Source organism: Lithobates pipiens, unplaced genomic scaffold (genome assembly GCF_037356315.1).
Source record: "Lithobates pipiens isolate NorthernLeopardFrog02 unplaced genomic scaffold, aLitPip1_a1.2 Scaffold_47, whole genome shotgun sequence".
In the NCBI taxonomy this organism is placed as follows: Eukaryota; Metazoa; Chordata; class Amphibia; order Anura; family Ranidae; genus Lithobates; species Lithobates pipiens.
The window spans coordinates 1635301-1660800 of NW_027507871.1; the positions used below are offsets into that span (position 1 = coordinate 1635301).

At 51.4% G+C, this 25500-nt stretch overlaps 1 protein-coding gene across 1 annotated transcript in view; it reads left to right on the forward strand.

The window, feature by feature from the left end:
* The window catches only part of LOC143956929 (tumor necrosis factor receptor superfamily member 1A-like), a 47050-nt gene that overhangs the window by 14075 nt on the left and 7475 nt on the right, over positions 1-25500 (forward strand). The window contains exons 2-9 of the mRNA XM_077467098.1: positions 8702-8903; positions 10410-10538; positions 11177-11323; positions 16807-16891; positions 18909-18970; positions 20895-21020; positions 21873-21898; positions 22928-23081. Coding sequence (XP_077323224.1) covers positions 8702-8903; positions 10410-10538; positions 11177-11323; positions 16807-16891; positions 18909-18970; positions 20895-21020; positions 21873-21898; positions 22928-23081 — 931 coding nt within the window. The remainder of the gene's footprint in view (positions 1-8701; positions 8904-10409; positions 10539-11176; positions 11324-16806; positions 16892-18908; positions 18971-20894; positions 21021-21872; positions 21899-22927; positions 23082-25500) is intronic.

Sequence of the window (25500 nt, forward strand, 5' to 3'; positions counted from 1 at the left end):
CTCATAAAATTTCTCTGCAAGCTTGTTTCGTCACCAGACCTGATGAAGAGGGTTCGCCCTCGAAACATGTTAGTGGAGACACACGCTAGAGACACACGTTGGATGAACAATCCATCGGTCCGGCGTCTTCTTCCTGCATCTCGGAGAGATTTGTGTATTTCTCCCGGATCTGTGCAGACATCCAGTGTGAGACTTCCTGTAATAAAGACCGCCCACTGCTGCTCTCTCTCCTTTACTGGCTGTGACTGGCAGCAGTGGGAGCCAATGGCTGCTCTCTCTGAGCCAATGAGGATAGAGAGAGCCAGGAGAGCCGCTGCTCTTGGGCACATTGCTGGATTGAGATGGGGCCCAGGTTGGGAGGGGGGTGGGCAGAGGGGTCTCCCTTGAAGTTCCTCCGCTTGTTCTATGGCTGAGATTGTAGATGAAATTTATACACTTCAGAGAAGTCGCATCATCCGCTGACGTGTCGCAGATCTGACCTCCGCCGTGTGTTCATTGTACAGATATAAACCCCAACTGGATGACATTTAGTTTGCTAAAGCTCTGTGTATCATACAAAATGTCGGTGCTGCTGATCTCTTGCCTCCCGTTTGTAGCCACTTCCCATCTACAACGCACGCCACATTTCTCAATGTCGGTTTCTTGCTAGTCACCATCTGACCATGTTTGTGTAATGAGGGGGAGCCGGGGATGTTAATGGCGGGATCACCAGGGATTGTTTTTCAACCTCTTCAGCCCTGGAAAGATTTACCCCCCACTTAATGACCAGGCCTTTATTTTGTGATACGCGTCACTTTACCTGACAATTTGTTGCAGTATAAACAAAAAAAATAGTTACAATTGTTTTTACTTTCTGCTATAATACAAATCCAAAACAAAAAAAGATTTAAAAAAACAAATTCATTCATCTTTTTAGGGCAATTTCTATTCTTCTACATATTTTTGTTAAAATAATCCCAATAAGTGTTTATTGGTTGGTTTTCAGAAAAGGGACTTGTGACGGAACCAATCCCACACTCCGATTGAGAGCTTCCGTCAGTATACCGCTTCCTAAGTCTGAATATAGATATCAGATATTCCAACCGCTCACAAGCACAAAACAAGACGACACTTGCTTAGCTGCTCAACATGGACTGATTTATTAGAACCAAAATGACAAGTATTTATAATACAGTAGAAGACTAAAACCTAATCTAATGTGTGGAATATTCTTCCAAGCCAGACTAGACTCATTTACACAACAGACAGGTGGCTGGAGTTGATGACATTCGCATCTAACAGTTTGTGTCCCAACAGCATCTCCCCCTGTGTATACGGCATCTCCCCCTGTGTATACGGCATCTCCCCCTGTGTATACGGCATCTCCCCCTGTGTATACTGCATCTTCCCCCCTCTGTATACTGCATCTCCCCCTCTTTGTATACGGCATCTCCCCCCTCTGTATACTGCATCTCCCCCTCTCTGTATACTGCATCTCCCCCTCTCTGTATACTGCATCTCCCCCTCTTTGTATACGGCATCTCCCCCTGTGTATACTGCATCTCCCCCTCTTTGTATACAGCATCTCCCCCTGTGTATACTGCATCTCCCCCCTCTGTATACTGCATCTCCCCCTCTCTGTACACTGTATACTGCATCTCTCCCTCTCTGTACACTGCATCTCCCCCTCTCTGTATACTGCATCTCCCCCTCTCTGTATACTGCATCTCCCCCCTCTGTATACGGTATCTCCCCCTCTGTACACTGCATCTCCCCCTCTCTGTACACTGCATCTCCCCCTCTCTGTATACTGCATCTCCCCCTCTCTGTATACTGCATCTCCCCCTCTGTGTAAACTGCATCTCCCCCTCTGTGTAAACTGCATCTCCCCCTCTCTGTACACTGCATCTCCCCCTCTCTGTACACTGCATCTCCCCCTCTCTGTATACTGCATCTCCCCCTCTCTGTATACTGCATCTCCCCCTCTGTATACTGCATCTCCCCCTCTCTGTATACTGCATCTCCCCCTCTCTGTACACTGCATCTCCCCCTCTCTGTATACTGCATCTCCCCCTCTCTGTATACTGCATCTCCCCCTCTCTGTATACTGCATCTCCCCCTCTGTATACTGCATCTCCCCCTCTCTGTATACTGCATCTCCCCCTCTCTGTATACTGCATCTCCCCCTCTCTGTATACTGCATCTCCCCCTCTCTCTCTGTATCAGTGGCGGTGCGTCCATTATGGGTCCCGCCCCTCTCTCCAGCCACTCCCCTCTAATGGATAGATTCATGCATTGGATGCATCTATCCATGGCTGCCGCCCCCTATTCCGGTGCCAGAATTCCAGCGGCGGGGGTGTTTTTGAAGCACCTGATTTGAGCCAGAGGCTCTAATAAGCTTAAAAAAGGTGAACTTGGAGCACAAAGCATTGCGCTCGGCGTCCATCCAAGTGTATTACACTGAACCGCCTCTCCGCCAATCAGGTGCGCTGCATTTGGACGCCTATCAGGAAGAGGGGAGGAGACACATGGAGGACACAGGAGCCGCTGTCTGACCCGCTGCAAGGTCCCACAGCGGGCAAAGGGGGGGTTACAGTGGCTGCATTTGATGGGCACAGTGGCAGCGTTTTATGGGGGACAGTGGCAGCGTTTGGGGCGCAGTGAGGCAGCAATTGATGGTATTTTTTTCTGAATTGTCTCCCTTCTCTGTATTATACACACAGTATATATATATATACATCTTATAGAAAGTACATTGGAATGAATTATTTGTGACGTTTTTGTGACTGAAGGGGGAAGAAGCAATTCTTATAAATGATATTTTAGTGAATTCTCCGGTGTTTGGATCTCCGGATTTTCACCAAACAACAAACTTTGTTTCCATTCAGCTCTATGAAGCAGATTTTACTATTTTAATGAGGTAAATAGTCTCAGGCTTCAGCTATGATGATGAAGCACCTTCCTCTTCCTCCTCGGCTCTGTTCTGCTTTTTCTCCCATGCTGGGGTGTCACTGCCCCTCCTCCCAGGCCAGCCCCTCCCCCTTAGAACAATTAATAGAACAACATTAAACTTACTCTGCTCTGGCTGCTCTCTTCATCCTGCCCTGTGCTGCCTTCCTCCTGCTCTGCCTTCCTCCTGCCCTGTGCTGCCTTCCTCCTGCCCTGCCTTCCTCCTGCTCTGCCTTCCTCCTGCCCTGCCCTGCCTTCCTCCTGCCCTGCCTTCCTCCTGCTCTGCCTTCCTCCTGCCCTGCCCTGCCTTCCTCCTGCCCTGGGCTGCCTTCCTCCTGTCCTGCTCTGCCTTCCTCCTGTCCTGCTCTGCCTTCCTCCTGCCCTGCTCTGCCTTCCTCCTGCCCTGGGCTGCCTTCCTCCTGCCCTGCACTGCCTTCCTCCTGTCCTGCTCTGCCTTCCTCCTGTCCTGCTCTGCCTTCCTCCTGCCCTGCTCTGCCTTCCTCCTGCCCTGGGCTGCCTTCCTCCTGCCCTGCTCTGCCTTCCTCCTGCCCTGCACTCCTGCCCTGGGCACCCTTACTCCTGCCCTGGGCTCCCTTCCTCCTGCCCTGGGCTCCCTTCCTCCTGCCCTGTGCTGCCTTCCTCCTGCCCTGCGCTGCCTTCCTCCTGTCCTGCTCTGCCTTCCTCCTGTCCTGCTCTGCCTTCTTCCTGCCCTGCCTTCCTCCTGCCCTGCCCTGCTTTCCTCCTGCTCTGGGCTGCCTTCCTCCTGTCCTGCTCTGCCTTCCTCCTGCCCTGCTCTGCCTTCCTCCTGCCCTAGGCTGCCTTCCTCCTGCCCTGCACTGTCTTCCTCCTGCCCTGGGCACCCTTCCTTCTGCCCTGGGCACCCTTCCTTCTGCCCTGCGCTGCCTTCCTCCTGCCCTGTGCTGCCTTCCTCCTGTCCTGGGCTGCCTTTCTCCTGTCCTGCTCTGCCTTCCTCCTGTCCTGCTCTGCCTTCCTCCTGTCCTGCTCTGCCTTCCTCCTGCCCTGGGCTGCCTTCCTCCTGCCCTGCTCTGCCTTCCTGCTGCCCTAGGCTGCCTTCCTCCTGCCCTGCTCTGCCTTCCTCCTGCCCTAGGCTGCCTTCCTCCTGCCCTGCACTGTCTTCCTCCTGCCCTGGGCACCCTTCCTCCTGCCCTGCTCTGCCTTCCTGCTGCCCTAGGTTGCCTTCCTCCTGCCCTGCGCTGCCTTCCTCCTGTCCTGCTCTGCCTTCCTCCTGTCCTGCTCTGCCTTCCTCCTGCCCTGCCTTCCTCCTGCCCTGCCCTGCCTTCCTCCTGCCCTGGGCTGCCTTCCTCCTGCCCTGTTGTTCACTGCTTCATTGAGTCCACGGGCATGCTCGCTATCCTCCTTCCACATACAGGTACGTCGGTTGTCGCAGGAAATGTACCTCAGCTGGTCGGGAAGGGGTTAATGAAAGCCGCAGATTTGGGAATTGAATGGTAAAGGTCGAGTTTGGTGAACGGCGGACATCTATTGTCACGTGCCGACACCGGCCGGTGCCCCCTGCTGACCGAGCGCTTCAAGGGACCCAATCATGGGAGATTACGAAGGCCGCCATGGTAAGGAAGAATGCCACTTCCACGGCTGTCATGGGAGAGAATTTCGGCTCCGCGTCTGTCATGGGTGAGAACGCCGGCTCCATGGCCGTCATGGGAGAGAAGGCCGGCTCCGCGGCTGTCATGTAAGAGAATGCCGGGTCAGCAGCTGTCATGGGAGAGAATGCCGGCTCTGTGGCTGTCATGGAATAGAATGCCAGCTCCGTGGCTGTCATGGGAGAGAATGCCGGCTCTGTGGCTGTCCTGGGAGAGAATTCCGGCTCCGTGGTCATCATGGGAGAGAATGCCGTCTCCGTGGCTGTCATGGGAGAGAATGCCGACTCCGTGGTCGTCATGGGAGAGAATGCTGACTCCGTGGCTGTCATGGGAGAGAATGCCGACTCCGTGGCTGTCATGGGAGAGAATGCCGGCTCCATAGCTGTCATGGGAGAGAATTCCAGCTCCGTGGTCATCATGGGAGAGAATGCCGGCTCCATAGCTGTCATGGGAGAGAATTCCAGCTCCGTGGTCATCATGGGAGAGAATGCCGCCTCCGTGGCTGTCATGGGAGAGAATGCCGCCTCCGTGGCTGTCATGGGAGAGAATGCCGACTCCGTGGCTGTCATGGGAGAGAATGCCGACTCTGTGGCTGTCATGGGAGAGAATGCTGACTCTGTGGTCTTCATGGGAGAGAATGCCGGCTCCATGGCTGTCATTGGAGAGAATGCCGACTCTATGGCTGTCATGGGAGAGAATGCCGCTCCATGGCTGTCATGGGGAGAATGCCGGCTCCGTGGCTGTCATGGTAGAGAATGCCGGCTCCGTGGCTGTCATGGGGAGAATGCCGGCTCCGTGGCTGTCATGGGGAGAATGCCGACTCCATGGCTGTCATGCTGAAGCTTGGGCTGCAATGCCGGGCAGGGATAGAGACAGGGCCTCCTGTAGGGGGGTACACGGGGATCGGTATGGTGGGACGGGAGGACAATTACAGAACAAAGCACTGTGTCTGTGTCTCTTCCTCCAGCAGCTGAAAGCCAATTTCTCCCCCTCCCACCAGCCTTCAGCTGCTGGAGGGAGAGACACAGACACAGTCCTTTGTTCTGTAATTGTCTTCCCTTCCATCGCACTGATCCCCCTCTCTGGGCTGCCCACATCTGATTCCCCTCTGTGTGCCCGGACCCCTCCCCCTCCTCCGCCCACAGCGCCCCGCCTTCCTTCTCCCTACAGGTGCACAGGCAGATGGAGAGTGGGGGAAGGGCCCAGTATATATGTCATTTACCGGCCCCTTCCTTTTCTGAATTGGACAAATGGTATGGATCACTCCTGTGGCCATTCATAAGTGATCATAGGAAACTGTTTACTATGCTTCCGTTTATGAATGAACAGGAAGCCTCTGGTTCCTCTTCATTCATCTGCAGTGCAGCAGAGAGAATCCATGTCCTCTATTTCTTTCTCTGTCTCAAAGGTGAGATGTTTGGACCTCTGATATTTCATCTATGGTCTATGGGCTCCTTACACTTCTCATCAATATTATACATTCAATATATTCTACTGATCTCCATCCACACAAGTGTGGACCTTCCATGTGTCTCTACCTCCGCTCCCACGCCAGACCTTCCATGTGTCTCTACCTCCGCTCCCATGCCAGACCTTCCACGTGTCTCTACCTCCGCTCCCATGCCAGACCTAACACGTGTCTCTACCTCCGCTCCCATGCTGGACCTTACACGTGTCTCTACCTCCGCTCCCATGCCAGACCTTCCACGTGTCTCTACCTCCGCTCCCATGCTGGATCTTCCACGTGTCTCTACCTCCGCTCCCATGCCAGACCTTCCATGTGTCTCTACCTCCGCTCCCATGCTGGACCTTCCACGTGTCTCTACCTCCGCTCCCATGCCAGACCTTCCACGTGTCTCTACCTCCGCTCCCATGCTGGATCTTCCACGTGTCTCTACCTCCGCTCCCATGCCAGACCTTCCATGTGTCTCTACCTCCGCTCCCATGCCGGACCTTCCATGTGTCTCTACCTCTGCTCCCATGCCGGACCTTCCACGTGTCTCTACCTCCGCTCCCATGCCGGACCTTCCACGTGTCTCTACCTCCGCTCCCATGACAGACCTTCCACGTGTCTCTACCTCCGCTCCCATGCTGGACCTTCCACGTGTCTCTGCCTCTGCTCCCATGCCGGACCTTCCACGTGTCTCTACCTCCGCTCCCATGCCGGACCTTCCACGTGTCTCTACCTCCGCTCCCATGCCGGACCTTCCATGTGTCTCTACCTCCGCTCCCATGCTGGACCTTCCATGTGTCTCTACCTCCGCTCTCATGCCAGACCTTCCATGTGTCTCTACCTCCGCTCCCATGCCAGACCTTCCATGTGTCTCTACCTCCGCTCTCATGCCAGACCTTCCATGTGTCTCTACCTCCGCTCCCATGCCGGACCTTCCACGTGTCTCTACCTCCGCTCCCATGACAGACCTTCCACGTGTCTCTACCTCCGCTCCCATGCTGGATCTTCCACGTGTCTCTACCTCCGCTCCCATGCCAGACCTTCCATGTGTCTCTACCTCCGCTCCCATGCTGGACCTTCCATGTGTCTCTACCTCCGCTCTCATGCCAGACCTTCCATGTGTCTCTACCTCCGCTCCCATGCCAGACCTTCCATGTGTCTCTACCTCCGCTCTCATGCCAGACCTTCCATGTGTCTCTACCTCCGCTCCCATGCCAGACCTTCCATGTGTCTCTACCTCCGCTCCCATGCTGGACCTTCCATGTGTCTCTACCTCCGCTCCCATGCCGGACCTTCCACGTGTCTCTACCTCCGCTCCCATGCCGGACCTTCCATGTGTCTCTACCTCCGCTCCCATGCCAGACCTCCCATGTGTCTCTACCTCTGCTCCCATGCCGGACCTTCCACGTGTCTCTACCTCCGCTCCCATGACAGACCTTCCACGTGTCTCTACCTCCGCTCCCATGCTGGATCTTCCACGTGTCTCTACCTCCGCTCCCCTGCCAGACCTTCCACGTGTCTCTACCTCCGCTCCCATGCCGGACCTTCCACGTGTCTCTACCTCCGCTCCCATGACAGACCTTCCACGTGTCTCTACCTCCGCTCCCATGCCGTACCTTCCACGTGTCTCTACCTCCGCTCCCATGCCAGACCTTCTACGTGTCTCTACCTCCGCTCCCATGCTGGACCTTCCATGTGTCTCTACCTCCGCTCCCATGCCGGACCTTCCACGTGTCTCTACCTCCGCTCCCATGCCAGACCTTCCATGTGTCTCTACCTCCGCTCCCATGCCAGACCTCCCATGTGTCTCTACCTCTGCTCCCATGCCGGACCTTCCACGTGTCTCTACCTCCGCTCCCATGACAGACCTTCCACGTGTCTCTACCTCCGCTCCCATGCTGGATCTTCCACGTGTCTCTACCTCCGCTCCCCTGCCAGACCTTCCACGTGTCTCTACCTCCGCTCCCATGACAGACCTTCCACGTGTCTCTACCTCCGCTCCCATGCCGTACCTTCCACGTGTCTCTACCTCCGCTCCCATGCCAGACCTTCTACGTGTCTCTACCTCCGCTCCCATGCCGTACCTTCCAAGTGTCTCTACCTCCGCTCCCATGCTGGATCTTCCACGTGTCTCTACCTCCGCTCCCCTGCCAGACCTTCCACATGTCTCTACCTCCACTCCCATGCTGGATTATTTGTGCCTATGGGATCGTATTGTAATTGTTTTGTGGCTGAACTGGATGGATTTGAGTAACTCTGAATCTTGGGTGAAATTTGTGTTCCACATTTTATCTTTCCCCATTTATACCTTTTTTTTTGCTCAACACGAGAACAATTTATAAAAAGAATAATCGGTTGCTGTACGGATGTGACAGAGATTAGAACGGCCACAACACAAACTTCCACTGTTCCACGTAATCTGATGATATCTCGTCTGATCCTCGGCGCCATCTAGTGGTTATAATGCAGAACTTTCCTGATTGAGTTATTTCAGGAATTTTGCCCACTAGATGGCGCTGAGGATCATAGTAAATAATCGCAGTACAAAGTGACGTTTGTGTGAAGGTTTCTGATGATTCGGCAGAAAATGTTTTTTTATAAATCGATCTTCATAATCTGCATTTTATAACCAATAAAGAAAATGACTGAAAGAACCCAAAACCCTCATTTGTTCTATAATATTATTTTCTTTTTTCAGGTGTCCTTCCTGGGGGTCTTCCCCGATGTATATCAGACCCTCGCTATCCCTCTTCCCAACGCTCTGCTGATCCACGGCGAGCCAATCGGCTTCAACACGTCTTCCCATAGAGAGAAGAGATCGGAGAATGTCTCCGCCTCCTGCAGCAACCACGAGTACAAACCCAAGAAACAAAACTACTGCTGCCCCAAATGCCTCACGGGTGCGTCCCCATTCCTATCTCATCTATTACCTTACTGTCTCCGCCCCTTCCTTGTCTCCCAAATGTACTTCAACCACCAAATGTAACCCCCAAATGTACCCCAACCACCAAATGTAACCCCCCAAATGTAACCCAACCACCAAATGTAACCCAACCACCAAATGTATCCCACCAAATGTACCCCAACCACCAAATGTAACCCACCAAATGTAACCCAACCACCAAATGTACCCCAACCACCAAATGTAACCCACCAAATGTAACCCACCAAATGTAACCCACCAAATGTAACCCACCAAATGTAACCCAACCACCAAATGTAACCCCCAAATGTACCCCAACCACCAAATGTAACCCAACCACCAAATGTACCCCAACCACCAAATGTAACCCCCCAAATGTAACCCCCCACCAAATGTAACCCCCCACCAAATGTACCCCAACCACCAAATGTACCCAACCACCAAATGTAACCCAACCACCAAATGTAACCCATCAGATATAACCCAACCACCAAATGTACCCACCAAATGTAACCCAACCACCAAATGTAACCCAACCATCAAATGTACCCCAACCACCAAATGTACCCCGACCACCAAATGTACCCAACCACCAAATGTACCCAACCACCAAATGTGCCCACCAAATGTAACCCAACCACCAAATGTAACCAAACCACCAAATGGTACCCAACCACCAAATGTACCCAACCACCAAATGTAACCCACCAAATATAACCCACCCACCAAATATAACCCACCCACCAAATGTACCCAACCAACAAATGTACCCAACCACCAAATGTACCCCAACTACCAAATATAACCCAACCCCCAAATGTAACCCACCCACCAAATGTACCCAACCAACAAATGTACCCAACCACCAAATGTACCCCAACTACCAAATGTACCCAACCACCAAATGTACCCAACCAACAAATGTAACCCACCAAATATAACCCAACCGCCAAATGTAACCCACCAAATATAACCCAACCACCAAATGTAACCCACCAAATGTACCCAACCAACAAATGGTACCCACCAACCAAATGTAACCCACCAAATGTAACCCTCCAAATGTAACCCAACCACCAAATGTAACCCACCAAATGTACCCAACCACCAAATGTAACCCACCAAACGTACCCAGCAAATTTAACCCAACCACCAAATGTAACCCACCAAATGTACCCAACCACCAAATATACCCCACCACCAAATGTACCCAACCATTAAATGGTACCTAACCACCAAATGTACTCCAACCACCAAATGAACCCCAAGTCACCTACCCGTGTCACCTGCCACCTGCTGCAGAGAAGGTGTCTTGCTCTTTATGTAGAAGCAGCAAGCTTTCTGCAGAGGTCTAATAAGCTGCCTTATTTGCAGGCCCCTCCCGGGATTGGAGAGTTCTAGCTCTCTAGTTCTAGAGTCAGAACTCTGCAGAGAGACCACTGCTTCCACACAGAGGTAGATCATATCTGTCTATGTCTTCCAGGTTACAGGGTGGCCAAGGACTGCAGCGGAGTGGGTCAGGCCCCGCACTGCGTCCCTTGTGAGAGTGGAACGTACTCAGATATTCCCAACAATTCCAAGCGTTGTGTGTCGTGCACCACCTGCCTGACACGTGAGTACAGCCAGGTCGTCTCTTCTGTAGCGGGGGGGTAAAAGTGATACAGACAAATCTATAATTAAATGTATAATATCAACGTTCATGGATTGTTCAAGTGGATGTAGTGCTGGATATGTTTATATGTTATGGAGATGGGGGAGGGGTTATGACGATGGGGAGGAGTAATGGTGATGGGGAGGGGTTATGGTGATGGGGAGGGGTTATGGCAATGGGGGAAGCGTTATGGTGATGGGGAGGAGTTATGGTGATGGGGAGGAGTTATGGTGATGGGGAAGCGTTATGGTGATGGGGAGGAGTTATGGCGATGGGGGAAGCGTTATGGTGATGGGGAGGAGTTATGGTGATGGGGGAAGCGTTATGGCGATGGGGAGGAGTTATGGTGATGGGGAGGAGTTATGGCGATGGGGAGGAGTTATAACGATGGGGGAAGCGTTATGGCGATGGGGAGGAGTTATGGCGATGGGGAGGAGTTATGGCGATGAGGAGAAATCATGGAGATGAGGATGTCTGGTTCATTGGCTGTAGGTCCTGCCCTCTTCGTACCCCCTTCTGCTGAAGACCCCAGGTGGCCGCCTCTTTTCCAGTATTTCATTTCCTGTAATATGTCCAATAATTTGAGATTTTGTTTCCAGAATACGGTCAGATCACGTTGTCGCGGTGCAGTCCGGGGAAGGACACGGAATGCGGGTGCCCTGAGGGGCATTTCAAGCAATACAGCGGCCAAGACTTCACATGCCAGGAGTGCACCACATGCCGGAATGGGACCCAGGCCTTCAAGTGTAAGTTATCTTCCTGCAAATGGCCAATGAAACGCGTCGCCCAACTGCAAAGAAGAATGATAGAGATTACCATGCAGACTAGAAGCAAAAAAACAATTTCCAATAAAAGATCAAAAAAAAATATTTTGCTGGAATATTCTCCTTCATTCTGGCACAATATAACCTCCCCCACCCCCTGTTCTTCTTATCTGCCATGTTTTATAAGGAATGGGCTCCCGATGTACCACAATGGATAATAAAATTTGCGTGGCACAATGCAGAGTGTAAGAGCAGTGGGGTACCATGAAGACACCGCAACCCGCCACACACAGGGCAGGAGCATTGTATCGTCTGTGTGCCGTGTATTCTGTGACGTCTCTGCGCCGTGTATTCTGTGCCGTGTATTCTGTGACGTGTATTCTGTGCCGTGTATTCTGTGCCGTGTATTCTGTGATGTGTATTCTGTGCCGTGTATTCTGTGACGTGTATTCTGTGCCGTGTATTCTGTGACGTGTATTCTGTGACATCTCTGCGCCGTGTATTCTGTGATGTCTCTGCGCCGTGTATTCTGTGATGTGTATTCTGTGACGTCTCTGTGCCGTGTATTCTGTGCAGTGTATTCTGTGCCGTGTATTCTGTGCCGTGTATTCTGTGATGTCTCTGTGACGTGTATTCTGTGACGTGTCTGTGACGTGTATTCTGTGACGTGTCTGTGACGTGTATTCTGTGACGTGTCTGTGCCGTGTATTCTGTGACGTGTCTGTGCCGTGTATTCTGTGGAGTGTATTCTGTGCCGTGTATTCTGTGCCGTGTATTCTGTGACGTGTCTGTGCCGTGTATTCTGTGACGTGTCTGTGCCGTGTATTCTGTGACGTGTCTGTGCCGTGTATTCTGTGACGTGTCTGTGCTGTGTATTCTGTGACGTCTCTGCGCCGTGTATTCTGTGATGTGTATTCTGTGACATCTCTGTGACGTGTATTCTGTGCAGTGTATTCTGTGCCGTGTATTCTGTGCCGTGTATTCTGTGATGTCTCTGTGACGTGTATTCTGTGACGTGTCTGTGCTGTGTATTCTGTGACGTCTATGTGCCGTGTATTCTGTGACGTGTCTGTGCCGTGTATTCTGTGACGTGTCTGTGCCGTGTATTCTGTGACGTGTCTGTGCCGTGTATTCTGTGATGTCTCTGCGCCGTGTATTCTGTGACGTCTCTGCGCCGTGTATTCTGTGACGTCTCTGCGCTGTGTATTCTGTGACGTCTCTGTGCCGTGTATTCTGTGACGTCTCTGTGCCGTGTATTCTGTGACGTCTCTGCGCCATGTATTCTGTGCCGTGTATTCTGTGACGTCGCTGTGCCGTGTATTCTGTGCCGTGTATTCTGTGACGTGTCTGTGCCGTGTATTCTGTGACGTCTCTGCGCCGTGTATTCTGTGACGTCTCTGCGCCGTGTATTCTGTGACGTCTCTGTGCAGTGTATTCTGTGCCGTGTATTCTGTGACGTCTCTGTGCCGTGTATTCTGTGCTGTGTATTCTGTGACGTGTCTGTGCCGTGTATTCTGTGACGTCTCTGCGCCGTGTATTCTGTGACGTCTCTGTGCAGTGTATTCTGTGCCGTGTATTCTGTGACGTCTCTGTGCCGTGTATTCTGTGCTGTGTATTCTGTGACGTGTCTGTGCCGTGTATTCTGTGACGTCTCTGTGCCGTGTATTCTGTGCCGTGTATTCTGTGCCGTGTATTCTGTGACGTGTCTGTGCCGTGTATTCTGTGACGTCTCTGTGCCGTGTATTCTGTGCCGTGTATTCTGTGACGTGTATTCTGTGACGTGTCTGTGCCGTGTATTCTGTGACGTGTCTGTGCCGTGTATTCTGTGCCGTGTATTCTGTGACGTGTCTGTGCTGTGTATTCTGTGCCGTGTATTCTGTGACGTCTCTGTGCCGTGTATTCTGTGCCGTGTATTCTGTGCCGTGTATTCTGTGCCGTGTATTCTGTGACGTCTCTGTGCCGTGTATTCTGTGCCGTGTATTCTGTGCCGTGTATTCTGTGACGTGTCTGTGCCGTGTATTCTGTGACGTGTCTGTGCCGTGTATTCTGTGCCGTGTATTCTGTGACGTGTCTGTGCTGTGTATTCTGTGCCGTGTATTCTGTGCCGTGTATTCTGTGACGCGTCTGTGCCGTGTATTCTGTGACGCGTCTGTGCCGTGTATTCTGTGACGTGTCTGTGCCGTGTATTCTGTGATGTGTCTGTGCTGTGTATTCTGTGATGTGTATTCTGTGACGTGTCTGTGCCGTGTATTCTGTGACGTGTCTGTGCTGTGTATTCTGTGACGTCTCTGCGCCGTGTATTCTGTGCAGTGTATTCTGTGCCGTGTATTCTGTGCCGTGTATTCTGTGACGTGTCTGTGCTGTGTATTCTGTGACGTCTATGTGCCGTGTATTCTGTGACGTGTCTGTGCCGTGTATTCTGTGACGTGTCTGTGCCGTGTATTCTGTGACGTGTCTGTGCCGTGTATTCTGTGACGTGTCTGTGCCGTGTATTCTGTGACGTGTCTGTGCCGTGTATTCTGTGACGTCTCTGTGCCGTGTATTCTGTGCCGTGTATTCTGTGACCTCTCTGTGCCGTGTATTCTGCGCCGTGTATTCTGTGACGTCTCTGCGCCGTGTATTCTGTGACGTCTCTGTGCCGTGTATTCTGTGACGTCTCTGTGCCGTGTATTCTGTGCCGTGTATTCTGTGACGTCTCTGTGCCGTGTATTCTGTGACGTCTCTGCGCCATGTATTCTGTGCCGTGTATTCTGTGACGTCGCTGTGCCGTGTATTCTGTGCCGTGTATTCTGTGACGTGTCTGTGCCGTGTATTCTGTGACGTCGCTGTGCTGTGTATTCTGTGCCGTGTATTCTGTGACGTCTCTGTGCCGTGTATTCTGTGACGTCTCTGCGCAGTGTATTCTGTGCCGTGTATTCTGTGACGTCTCTGTGCCGTGTATTCTGTGCCGTGTATTCTGTGCCGTGTATTCTGTGACGTGTCTGTGCCGTGTATTCTGTGCCGTGTATTCTGTGACGTGTCTGTGCCGTGTATTCTGTGACGTGTCTGTGCCGTGTATTCTGTGCCGTGTATTCTGTGACGTGTCTGTGCTGTGTATTCTGTGCCGTGTATTCTGTGCCGTGTATTCTGTGACGTCTCTGTGCCATGTATTCTGTGCCGTGTATTCTGTGACGTGTCTGTGCCGTGTATTCTGTGACGTCTCTGTGCCGTGTATTCTGTGCCGTGTATTCTGTGCCGTGTATTCTGTGCCGTGTATTCTGTGACGTCTCTGTGCCGTGTATTCTGTGCCGTGTATTCTGTGACGTGTATTCTGTGCCGTGTATTCTGTGACGTCTCTGTGCCGTGTATTCTGTGCCGTGTATTCTGTGACGTGTATTCTGTGACGTGTCTGTGCCGTGTATTCTGTGACGTGTCTGTGCCGTGTATTCTGTGCCGTGTATTCTGTGACGTGTCTGTGCTGTGTATTCTGTGCCGTGTATTCTGTGCCGTGTATTCTGTGACGCGTCTGTGCCGTGTATTCTGTGACGCGTCTGTGCCGTGTATTCTGTGACGTGTCTGTGCCGTGTATTCTGTGATGTGTCTGTGCTGTGTATTCTGTGACGTGTCTGTGCCGTGTATTCTGTGACGTGTCTGTGCTGTGTATTCTGTGACGTCTCTGCGCCGTGTATTCTGTGCAGTGTATTCTGTGCCGTGTATTCTGTGCCGTGTATTCTGTGACGTGTCTGTGCTGTGTATTCTGTGACGTCTATGTGCCGTGTATTCTGTGACGTGTCTGTGCCGTGTATTCTGTGACGTGTCTGTGCCGTGTATTCTGTGACGTGTCTGTGCCGTGTATTCTGTGACGTGTCTGTGCCGTGTATTCTGTGACGTGTCTGTGCCGTGTATTCTGTGACGTCTCTGTGCCGTGTATTCTGTGCCGTGTATTCTGTGACCTCTCTGTGCCGTGTATTCTGCGCCGTGTATTCTGTGACGTCTCTGCGCCGTGTATTCTGTGACGTCTCTGTGCCGTGTATTCTGTGACGTCTCTGTGCCGTGTATTCTGTGCCGTGTATTCTGTGACGTCTCTGTGCCGTGTATTCTGTGACGTCTCTGCGCCATGTATTCTGTGCCGTGTATTCTGTGACGTCGCTGTGCCGTGTATTCTGTGCCGTGTATTCTGTGACGTGTCTGTGCCGTGTATTCTGTGACGTCGCTGTGCTGTGTATTCTGTGCCGTGTATTCTGTGACGTCTCTGTGCCGTGTATTCTGTGACGTCTCTGCGCAGTGTATTCTGTGCCGTGTATTCTGTGACGTCTCTGTGCCGTGTATTCTGTGCCGTGTATTCTGTGCCGTGTATTCTGTGACGTGTCTGTGCCGTGTATTCTGTGCCGTGTATTCTGTGACGTGTCTGTGCCGTGTATTCTGTGACGTGTCTGTGCCGTGTATTCTGTGCCGTGTATTCTGTGACGTGTCTGTGCTGTGTATTCTGTGCCGTGTATTCTGTGCCGTGTATTCTGTGACGTCTCTGTGCCATGTATTCTGTGCCGTGTATTCTGTGACGTGTCTGTGCCGTGTATTCTGTGACGTCTCTGTGCCGTGTATTCTGTGCCGTGTATTCTGTGCCGTGTATTCTGTGACGTCTCTGTGCCGTGTATTCTGTGCCGTGTATTCTGTGACGTCTCTGTGCCGTGTATTCTGTGCCGTGTATTCTGTGCCGTGTATTCTGTGACGTGTCTGTGCCGTGTATTCTGTGACGTCTCTGTGCCGTGTATTCTGTGCCGTGTATTCTGTGCCGTGTATTCTGTGACGTGTCTGTGCCGTGTATTCTGTGCCGTGTATTCTGTGATGTCTCTGTGCCGTGTATTCTGTGACGTGTCTGTGCCGTGTATTCTGTGACGTGTCTGTGCCGTGTATTCTGTGACGTGTCTGTGCCGTGTATTCTGTGACGTGTCTGTGCCGTGTATTCTGTGACGTGTATTCTGTGACGTGTATTCTGTGCCGTGTATTCTGTGACGTGTCTGTGCCGTGTATTCTGTGACGTGTCTGTGCCGTGTATTCTGTGACGTGTCTGTGCCGTGTATTCTGTGCCGTGTATTCTGTGCCGTGTATTCTGTGACGTGTATTCTGTGCCGTGTATTCTGTGCCGTGTATTCTGTGACGTGTCTGTGCCGTGTATTCTGTGACGTGTCTGTGCCGTGTATTCTGTGACGTGTCTGTGCCGTGTATTCTGTGCCGTGTATTCTGTGACGTGTATTCTGTGACGTGTATTCTGTGCCGTGTATTCTGTGCCGTGTATTCTGTGCCGTGTATTCTGTGACGAGTCTGTGACGTGTATTCTGTGACGAGTCTGTGACGTGTATTCTGTGCCGTGTATTCTGTGCCGTGTATTCTGTGACGAGTCTGTGACGTGTATTCTGTGCCGTGTATTCTGTGCCGTGTATTCTGTGCCGTGTATTCTGTGATCTTCATGAATGTCTCCATTGCAGGCCACGATGACAAGGACACCATCTGCCAATGCTTCTATAATTTCTTCTTCCATGTCTCGGAGAAGACGTGTCGCCCGTGTTCAGAGTAAGTAGCAGAATTTATCGCAGCCGCTAATTCCACACCAACCGCCAACTTTCCTCCAGAACACGGGTTCTGCCCGGGGCCCGGCACATGCGGCCAAACCTTCCATGCCCCAAAAAGTTTACTAACACGATAGAAGTATGGGGATGCAATATATGTATTAAAATATAGGATGGGGCTGGGGGTCACTGTGGGGGGGGGGTCACTGTGGGGGGGGGTCACTGTGGGGGGGGGGTCACTGTGGGGGGGGTCACTGTGGGGGGGTCACTGTGGGGGGGGGTCACTGTGGGGGGATGGGAAACTCTGTAGCAAGCTTTGTAGCCCTGTAGAAGATGGGGGCAGGAGGCTGCGGGGGATGGAGTCCTTGAATGGGGCTGGGGTGGGTCTCTTTAAGAGAATGGGGACTTTGGCAGACTGGAGGGTGCTGCGGGGGTGTTAGTTGGTTGGGGGCAGAGTGGGACACTGTAGGGGGCACTATGGGGGGCTGGGTGGTGGGTACTGCAAAGGGCTGGATGGCACTGCAGTCTACTATGGAAGGTTGGGGGGCACTATGGGGGGCACTATGGGGGGTGATGTGGGAGGTGCTGCATTCAATAGGCTTTGTATCCTTTATCTTCACTCGCTGACCTGGTCATGTCTGAGGGCGGCTCCACTCTATGGATATAGTAAGACTCGGGATCTTCTGGGCCAGGCGGCTCCAAACTTTATACACAAAGGGCCAGGTTACCATCCTTTAGGCCTTCAGGGGGCTGCACTGTGACCAGTGAGAGTATAAAATACCCCATCATTGGTGTCAGTGGGAGGAATAGTGCCCCATCATTGGTGTCAGTGAGAGGAATAGTGCCCCATCATTGGTGTCAGTGGGAGGAATAGTGCCCCATCATTGGTGTCAGTGGGAGGAATAGTGCCCCATCATTGGTATCAGTGGGAGGAATAGTGTCCCATCATTGGTGGCAGTGGGAGGAATAGTGTCCCATCATTGGTGTCAGTGAGAGGAATAGTGCCCCATCATTGGTATCAGTGGGGGGAATAGTGCCCCATCATTGGTATCAGTGGGAGGAATAGTGCCCCATCATTGGTGTCAGTGGGAGGAATAGTGCCCCATCATTGGTATCAGTGGGGGGAATAGTGCCCCATCATTGGTATCAGTGGGAGGAATAGTGCCCCATCATTGGTGTCAGTGGGAGGAATAGTGCCCCATCATTGGTGTCAGTGGGAGGAATAGTGTCCCATTATTGGTGTCAGTGGGATTAATAGTGCCCCATCATTGGTATCAGTGGGAGGAATAGTGCCCCATCATTGGTGTCAGTGGGAGGAATAGTGCCCCATCATTGGTGTCAGTGGGATTAATAGTGCCCCATCATTGGTATCAGTGGGAGGAATAGTGCCCCATCATTGGTATCAGTGGGAGGAATAGTGCCCCATCATTGGTGTCAGTGGGAGGAATAGTGCCCCATCATTGGTATCAGTGGGAGGAATAGTGCCCCATCATTGGTGTCAGTGGGAGGAATAGTGCCCTATCATTGGTATCAGTGGGAGGAATAGTGCCCCATCATTGGTGTCAGTGGGAGGAATAGTGCCCCATCATTGGTATCAGTGGGAGGAATAGTGCCCCATCATTGGTATCAGTGGGAGGAATAGTGCCCTATCATTGGTATCAGTGGGAGGAATAGTGCCCTATCATTGGTATCAGTGGGAGGAATAGTGCCCCATCATTGGTGTCAGTGGGAGGAATAGTGCCCCATCATTGGTATCAGTGGGAGGAATAGTGCCCCATCATTGGTATCAGTGGGAGGAATAGTGCCCCATCATTGGTATCAGTGGGAGGAATAGTGCCCCATCATTGGTGTCAGTGGGGGAAATAGTGCCCCATCATTGGTGTCAGTGGGGGGAATAGTGCTCCAAGGGCCAGATAAAGACATACAAAGGGCCACATCGGGCCCCTGGGCCGCCATTTGGAGACCCCTGTACTGGACCCATGCATACTGTGTTTGTATGTAATGATAATTTCTACCCCTAGGTGTGAAGGATCGGAGTGTAAGGATCATTGTCCCAATCCCGAGAAAGTCAAAAATCCGGAAGGTGAGAAAAGTTTCTGGAATACTGATATACAATTCCCCCATCCATGTTACAAATCACATACAGTATGTGATAAAAGTAAGTACACCCCTCCCATGTCTGTAAATCTTTCCTTCTCTCTTTTCATGTGACAACACTGAAGAAATGACACTTGTCTACAATGTAAAGTAGTGAGTGTACAGCTTGTATAACAGTGTAAATTTCCTGTCCCCTCAAAATAACTCAACACACAGCCATTAATGTCTAAACCGCTGGCAACAAAAGTCAGTACACCCCTAAGTGAAAATGTCCAGATTGGGCCCAATTAGCCATTTTCCCTCCCCGGTGTCATGTGACTCGTTAGTGTTACAAGGTCTCAGGTGTGAATGGGGAGCAGGTGTGTTAAATTTGGTGTTATCGCTCTCACTCTCTCATCCTGGTCACTGGAAGCACAACATGGCACCTCATGGCAAAGAACTCTCTGAGGATCTGAAGATAAGAATTGTTGCTCTACATAAAGATGGCCTAGGCTATAAGAAGATTGCCAAGACCCTGAGACTGAGCTGCAGCACGGTGGCCAAGACCATACAGCGGTATAACAGGACAGGCTCCCCTCAGAACAGGCCTCGCCATGGTCCACCATAGAAGTTGAGGTCACGTGCTCAGCGTCATATCCAGAGGTTGTCTTTGGGAAATAGATGTATGAGTGCTGCCAGCATTGCTGCAGAGGTTGTAGGGGTGGGGAGGGGGGTCAGCCTGTCAGTGCTCAGACCATACGCCGCACACTGCATCAAATTGGTCTGCATGGCTGTCGTCCCAGAAGGAAGCCTCTTCTAAAGATGATGCACAAGAAAGACCACAAACAGTTTGCTGAAGACAAGCAGACTAAGGAGATGGATTACTGGAACCATGTCCTGTGCTCTGATGAGACCAAGATAAAGGTATTTGGTGTCAGATGGTGTCAGGCGTGTGTGGGGGCAACCAGGTGAGGAGGACAAAGACAAGTGTGTCTTGTCTACAGTCAGACATGGTGGTGGGGGTGTCATGGTCTGGGGCTGCATGAGTGCTGCCGGCACTGGGGGGCTACAGATCATTGAGGGGACCATGAATGCCAACATGTACTGTGACATACTGAAGCAGAGCATGATCCCCTCCCTTCAGAGACTGGACCGCAGGGCAGTATTCCAACATGATAACCACCCCAAACACACCTCCAACACCACCACTGCCTTGCTAAAGAAGCTGAGGGTAAAGGTGATGGACTGGCCAAGCATGTCTCCAGACCTAAACCCTATTGATCATCTGTGGGGGATCCTCAGAGGGAAGGTGGAGGAGGGGAAGGTTGTTATGAATGATGTTTCTTTAAATGCAACTCTATGGTGCGTCTCTGTTGTACTTCTTCCTGTGTTGTGTTTCCTGTTCCCGCTCGGTCTTTCTGTAAACATGGCTTCTGTACACTAATGGCCTGTGCTGTCTCTCTACATATATCACATCAAACGTATCCGACACCCACCAGCTCTGTGATGTCATCATGGGGGAGGGGAAGAGGACTCCAGTGGTGACCTGTGAGGCTCTGGTGACCTCCATGCCCAAGAGGGTGAAGGCAGTGCTGGAAAATAATGGGGGCCACACAAAATATTCACACTTTGGGCCCAATTTGGAGATTTTCTCTTAGGGGTGTACTGACTTTTGTTGCCAGCGGTTTAGACATTAATGGCTGTGTGTTGAGTTATTTGGAGGGGACAGGAAATTTACACTGTTATACAAGCTGTACACTCACTACTTTACATTGTAGACAAGTGTCATTTCTTCAGTGTTGTCACATGAAAAGAGAGAAGGAATGTCACTGAGGGGTGTACTTACTTTTGTCACATCCTGTAGGAGGGGGTGGGGAATATGATGAATGAGGTTTTTTCAACCCTTAAAGCATTTTATTTTTTTATTTTAGAAAATAAAGGACTTCTATGGACCGGTCTTGGTGCAGCCGCCATAATGGCTGTGGTGGTGCTGATCGCCTTTGGGGTGTATATATACTATGCCAGAAAACACCCCTCCCCCCCCCACAAATCTACAGGTAAGATGAAGACACTTCAATTTAGACAGTCTAATGTACTATGTCTGCAGTCTCTGATCATCTCCTGTACTATGTCTGCAGTCTCTGATCATCCCCTGTACTATGTCTGCAGTCTCTGATCATCTCCTGTACTATGTCTGCAGTCTCTGATCATCCCCTGTACTATGTCTGCAGTCTCTGATCATGCATTGTACTATGTCTGCAGTCTCTGATCATGCATTGTACTATGTCCGCAGTCTCTGATCATCTTCTGTACTATGTCTGCAGTCTCTGATCATCTCCTGTACTATGTCTGCAGTCTCTGATCATGCATTGTACTATGTCCGCAGTCTCTGATCATCTCCTGTACTATGTCTGCAGTCTCTGATCATCTCCTGTACTATGTCTGCAGTCTCTGATCATCTCCTGTACTATGTCTGCAGTCTCTGATCATCCCCTGTACTATGTCTGCAGTCTCTGATCATCCCCTGTACTATGTCTGCAGTCTCTGATCATGCATTGTACTATGTCTGCAGTCTCTGATCATGCATTGTACTATGTCTGCAGTCTCTGATCATGCATTGTACTATGTCTGCAGTCTCTGATCATGCATTGTACTATGTCCGCAGTCTCTGATCATCTTCTGTACTATGTCCGCAGTCTCTGATCATGCATTGTACTGTCTGCAGTCTCGAGTATCCAGTAAATGTTATGTGAGGGGTTCTGGGTGCGCTCTGCACACGTGTCGGGGGATTAGCGGGGATTTGGGGGTCACATATATACTGGCCATCTGTAGTAATCCCTCCATGGGCGGCCATATTGAAGGATTGCGCTTCCTTCGCTGTTCTAACGCTCTTTTCCGTTCCTTTGCAGACAGTATCGGACGGACTCCCTCCAGCGTAAGTATTACATTCGTATTGCCGCTGTCAGAATCGCACTCATGGAGTATACAGAATAATAAATGGTGCGCTCCTTCACAGAAATATCTCTCCACATAAATATGAAGTGTATAAAAAACAAAAATCAGAGCGATCGAATGTGTATGGCAGACAATTGTGCAAAAATCATACAACTAATCGTCCAATCAGATCTGAGTATACCAGAGATGTCCAGAAAATATCCGTGCTGGTGAATCCCGTATAAAGGTTGGAGAGCTCCGCCCACAAAGTGACATCCGCGGTCACTGAAAATTGTGCAGGAAGTTCTTCTAGTGATGTGTCTGTGAAGCGGAACCACCAACAGGAGAAACATCCGCTCTCCTCAGGGGAGGATCCATCGATCAAACTACGCTTTTACAGCGGAGATCCCTTCCACCTCAATGATATGCCTCCCCTAGATCCACACTTCACACCACCAATCACTCTCTGGGGGGTCTTCATCTCTGGGGGGTGTTTATCTCTGGGGGGTCTTCATATCTCTGGGGGGTCTTCATCTCTCTGGGGGTCTTTATCTCTGGGGGGTCTTTATCTCTGGGGGGCCATTTATCTCTGGGGGGCCATTTATCTCTGGGGGGTCTTTATCTCTGGGGGTCTTTATCTCTGGGGGCGTCTTTATCTCTGGGGGGGTCTTCATCTCTCTGGGGGGCCATTTATCTCTGGGGGGTCTTTATCTCTCGGGGGGGATCTTCATCTCTCTGGGGGCCATTTATCTCTGGGGGGGTCTTTATCTCTGGGGGCGTCTTTATCTCTCTGGGGGGATCTTCATCTCTCTGGGGGGTCTTCATCTCTGGGGGGGCCATTTATCTCTGGGGGGCCATTTATCTCTGGGGGGCTCTTTATCTCTGGGGGGTCTTTTTCTCTGGGGGGTCTTTATCTCTCATTTCATCACTCACAATATAAAGAGATATTTCTAGGAAGGAGCGCTCCATTCTTTATAGAATTACTATCACAGTGCAGATCAGCGTTTTTTAATTCTTCCATATTTTTCAGAATAACAATGAAGACAAAGAAGATTCGAAAACCATAAAGAATCTCGAAGATGAAAACATCTACATTGTACAACATTCCACCCAACCGCTGTTACAGAACGGATCCCTTCCACTGCCGGACATCACCAACATTCAATCACCGCCAAGTCTGAACAGTAAGGAAACATGCCACAGGGACGCTGGGGGGGGGGGGGCGGTTCGGAACCCCCATGAATGTTGGGGGAGATAGACCCATAAGAATGTTGGGGGTTGTTAGGAACCCCATGAATGTTGGGGGGTGTTGGGAACCCCCATGAATGTTGAGCATTGGGAACCTCCCTAAATGTTGGGGGGTGTTTGGAACCCCCATGAATGTTGGGGGGATTGTTAGTAACCCCATGAATGTTGGGGGAGATAGACCCACATGAATGTTGGGGGGGTTGTTAGGAACCCCATGAATTTTGGGGTGGTGTGGGAACCCCATGAATGTTGGGGGGACGTTGGGAACCCCCATGAATGTTGGGGGGACGTTGGGAACCCCCATGAATGTTGTGGGGGGATTGTTAGGAACCCCATGAATGTTGGGGGAGATAGAACCACATGAATGTTGGGGAGGTTGTTAGGAACCCCATGAATTTTGGGGTGGCAATAGACCCACATGAATGTTGGGGGGGTGTTGGGACCACCATGAATGTTGGGAGGTGTTGGGAACACCATGAATGTTGGGGGGTGTTGGGAACCCAATAAATGTCGGGGGGGTGTTGGGAACCCCCATGAATGTTGGGGGGTGTTGGGAACACCATGAATGTTGGGGGGTGTTAGGAACCCCCATGAATGTTGGGGGGACGTTGGGAACTCCCATGAATGTTGGGGGGCATTGTTAGGAACCCCATGAATGTTGGGGGAGATAGAACCACATGAATGTTGGGGGGGTTGTTAGGAACCCCATGAATTTTGGGGTGGCGTTGGGAACCCCATGAATGTTGAGGGGTGTTAGGAACCCCATGGATTTTGGGGGGGCAATAGACCCACATGAATGTTGGGGGGTGTTGGGACCACCATGAATGTTGGGGGGTGTTGGGAACCCAATAAATGTTGGGGGGTGTTGGGAACCCCCATGAATGTTGGAGGGGCGTTAGGAACCCCATGAATGTTGGAGGGGGCGTTAGGAACCTCATGAATGTTTTGGGGGGGTGTCAGGAACCTCATGAATGTTGGGGGGGTGTCGGGAACCCCCATGAATGTTGGAGGGGCATTAGGAACCCCATGTGTGTTGGGGGGGTATTCGGAACCTCATGATTGTTGGGGGGTGTTAGGAACCCAATAAATGTTGGGGGGATGTTGGGAACCCCCATGAATGTTGGGGGGGTGTTGGGAACCCCTTGAATGTTGGAGGGGGCGTTAGGAACCCCATGAATGTTGGAGGGGGCGTTAGGAACCTCATGAATGTTGGGGGGTGTTGGGAACCCCCATGAATGTTGGAGGGGGTGTTAGGAACCCCATTAATGTTGGGGGGGTGTCGGGAACCCCCATGAATGTTGGAGGGGCATTAGAACCCCATGAGTGTCGGGGGGGTGATGAGAACCCCCATGAATATTGGGGGTTGTTAGGAACCCCATGAATGTTGGGGGGAGGTAGAATCACATGCTAAAATCTTTCTTGTCCCTCCATTGGGGAGATATTACAGCTAAGATTCCCAGTTGTAGACAGTAACCATGGTAACGTCTGATGGCCCCCCCCATGGATAATATATAGTATATCTGTCATAAAGTGACTCCTCCTCCAAACCCCTGTGGGAGGGGCCGGGACACAAATGCTCTGGACCTTGAAGGATGAAAGGAGTGATGAATGAACAGAACGGATACAATGGCACATTTCTCGGTTCTCTTATTGCACAGATAACATATTGGAGACATACGTTGTACCTGTTTATCTGCTGTCTTCTCTACATCCATCCCAAGTGCAGAATATACACAGGAGCTCTGAAAACCAAGTGGTGGAGAGCTCTGAGAGCTGATTGGAGGGAAGGGAGACACCCCCTTCACACAGGAACAGAGCTAAGGCTGTCAGTCACAGGCTGTGTGCTGGAGCTCCCTCCCCTGTCACCTTTTATCTCTTGGTGTCAGGAAAACTTGTCAAAAGTGACTCATGCAGATAGCAGAGGAAAGAGGAGGGGGAGGAGTCTCATGCAGATAGCGGTAGAAGGAGAGGTGGAGGAGTCTCATGCAGATATCAGAGGAAGGAGGGGGAGGGGTCTCTTGCAGATAGCAGATGGGGATGCAGTCTAATAGCAGAGGAAGGAGGGGATGGGGAGGAGTTTCATGTAGATAGAGGAAGGAGGGGGAGGAGTTTCATGTAGATAGAGGAAGGAGGGGGAGGGAAGGAAGGGGGAGGAGTCTCATGCAGATAGAGGAAGGAGGGGGAGGAGTTTCATGTAGATAGAGGAAGGAGGGGAGGAAGGGGGAGGAGACTCATGTAGATAGAGGAAGGAGGGGGAGGGAAGGAAGGGGGAGGAGTTTCATGTAGATAGAGGAAGAAGGGGGAGGGAAGGAAGGGGGAGGAGTCTCATGCAGATAGCACAAGGAGGGGGAGGAG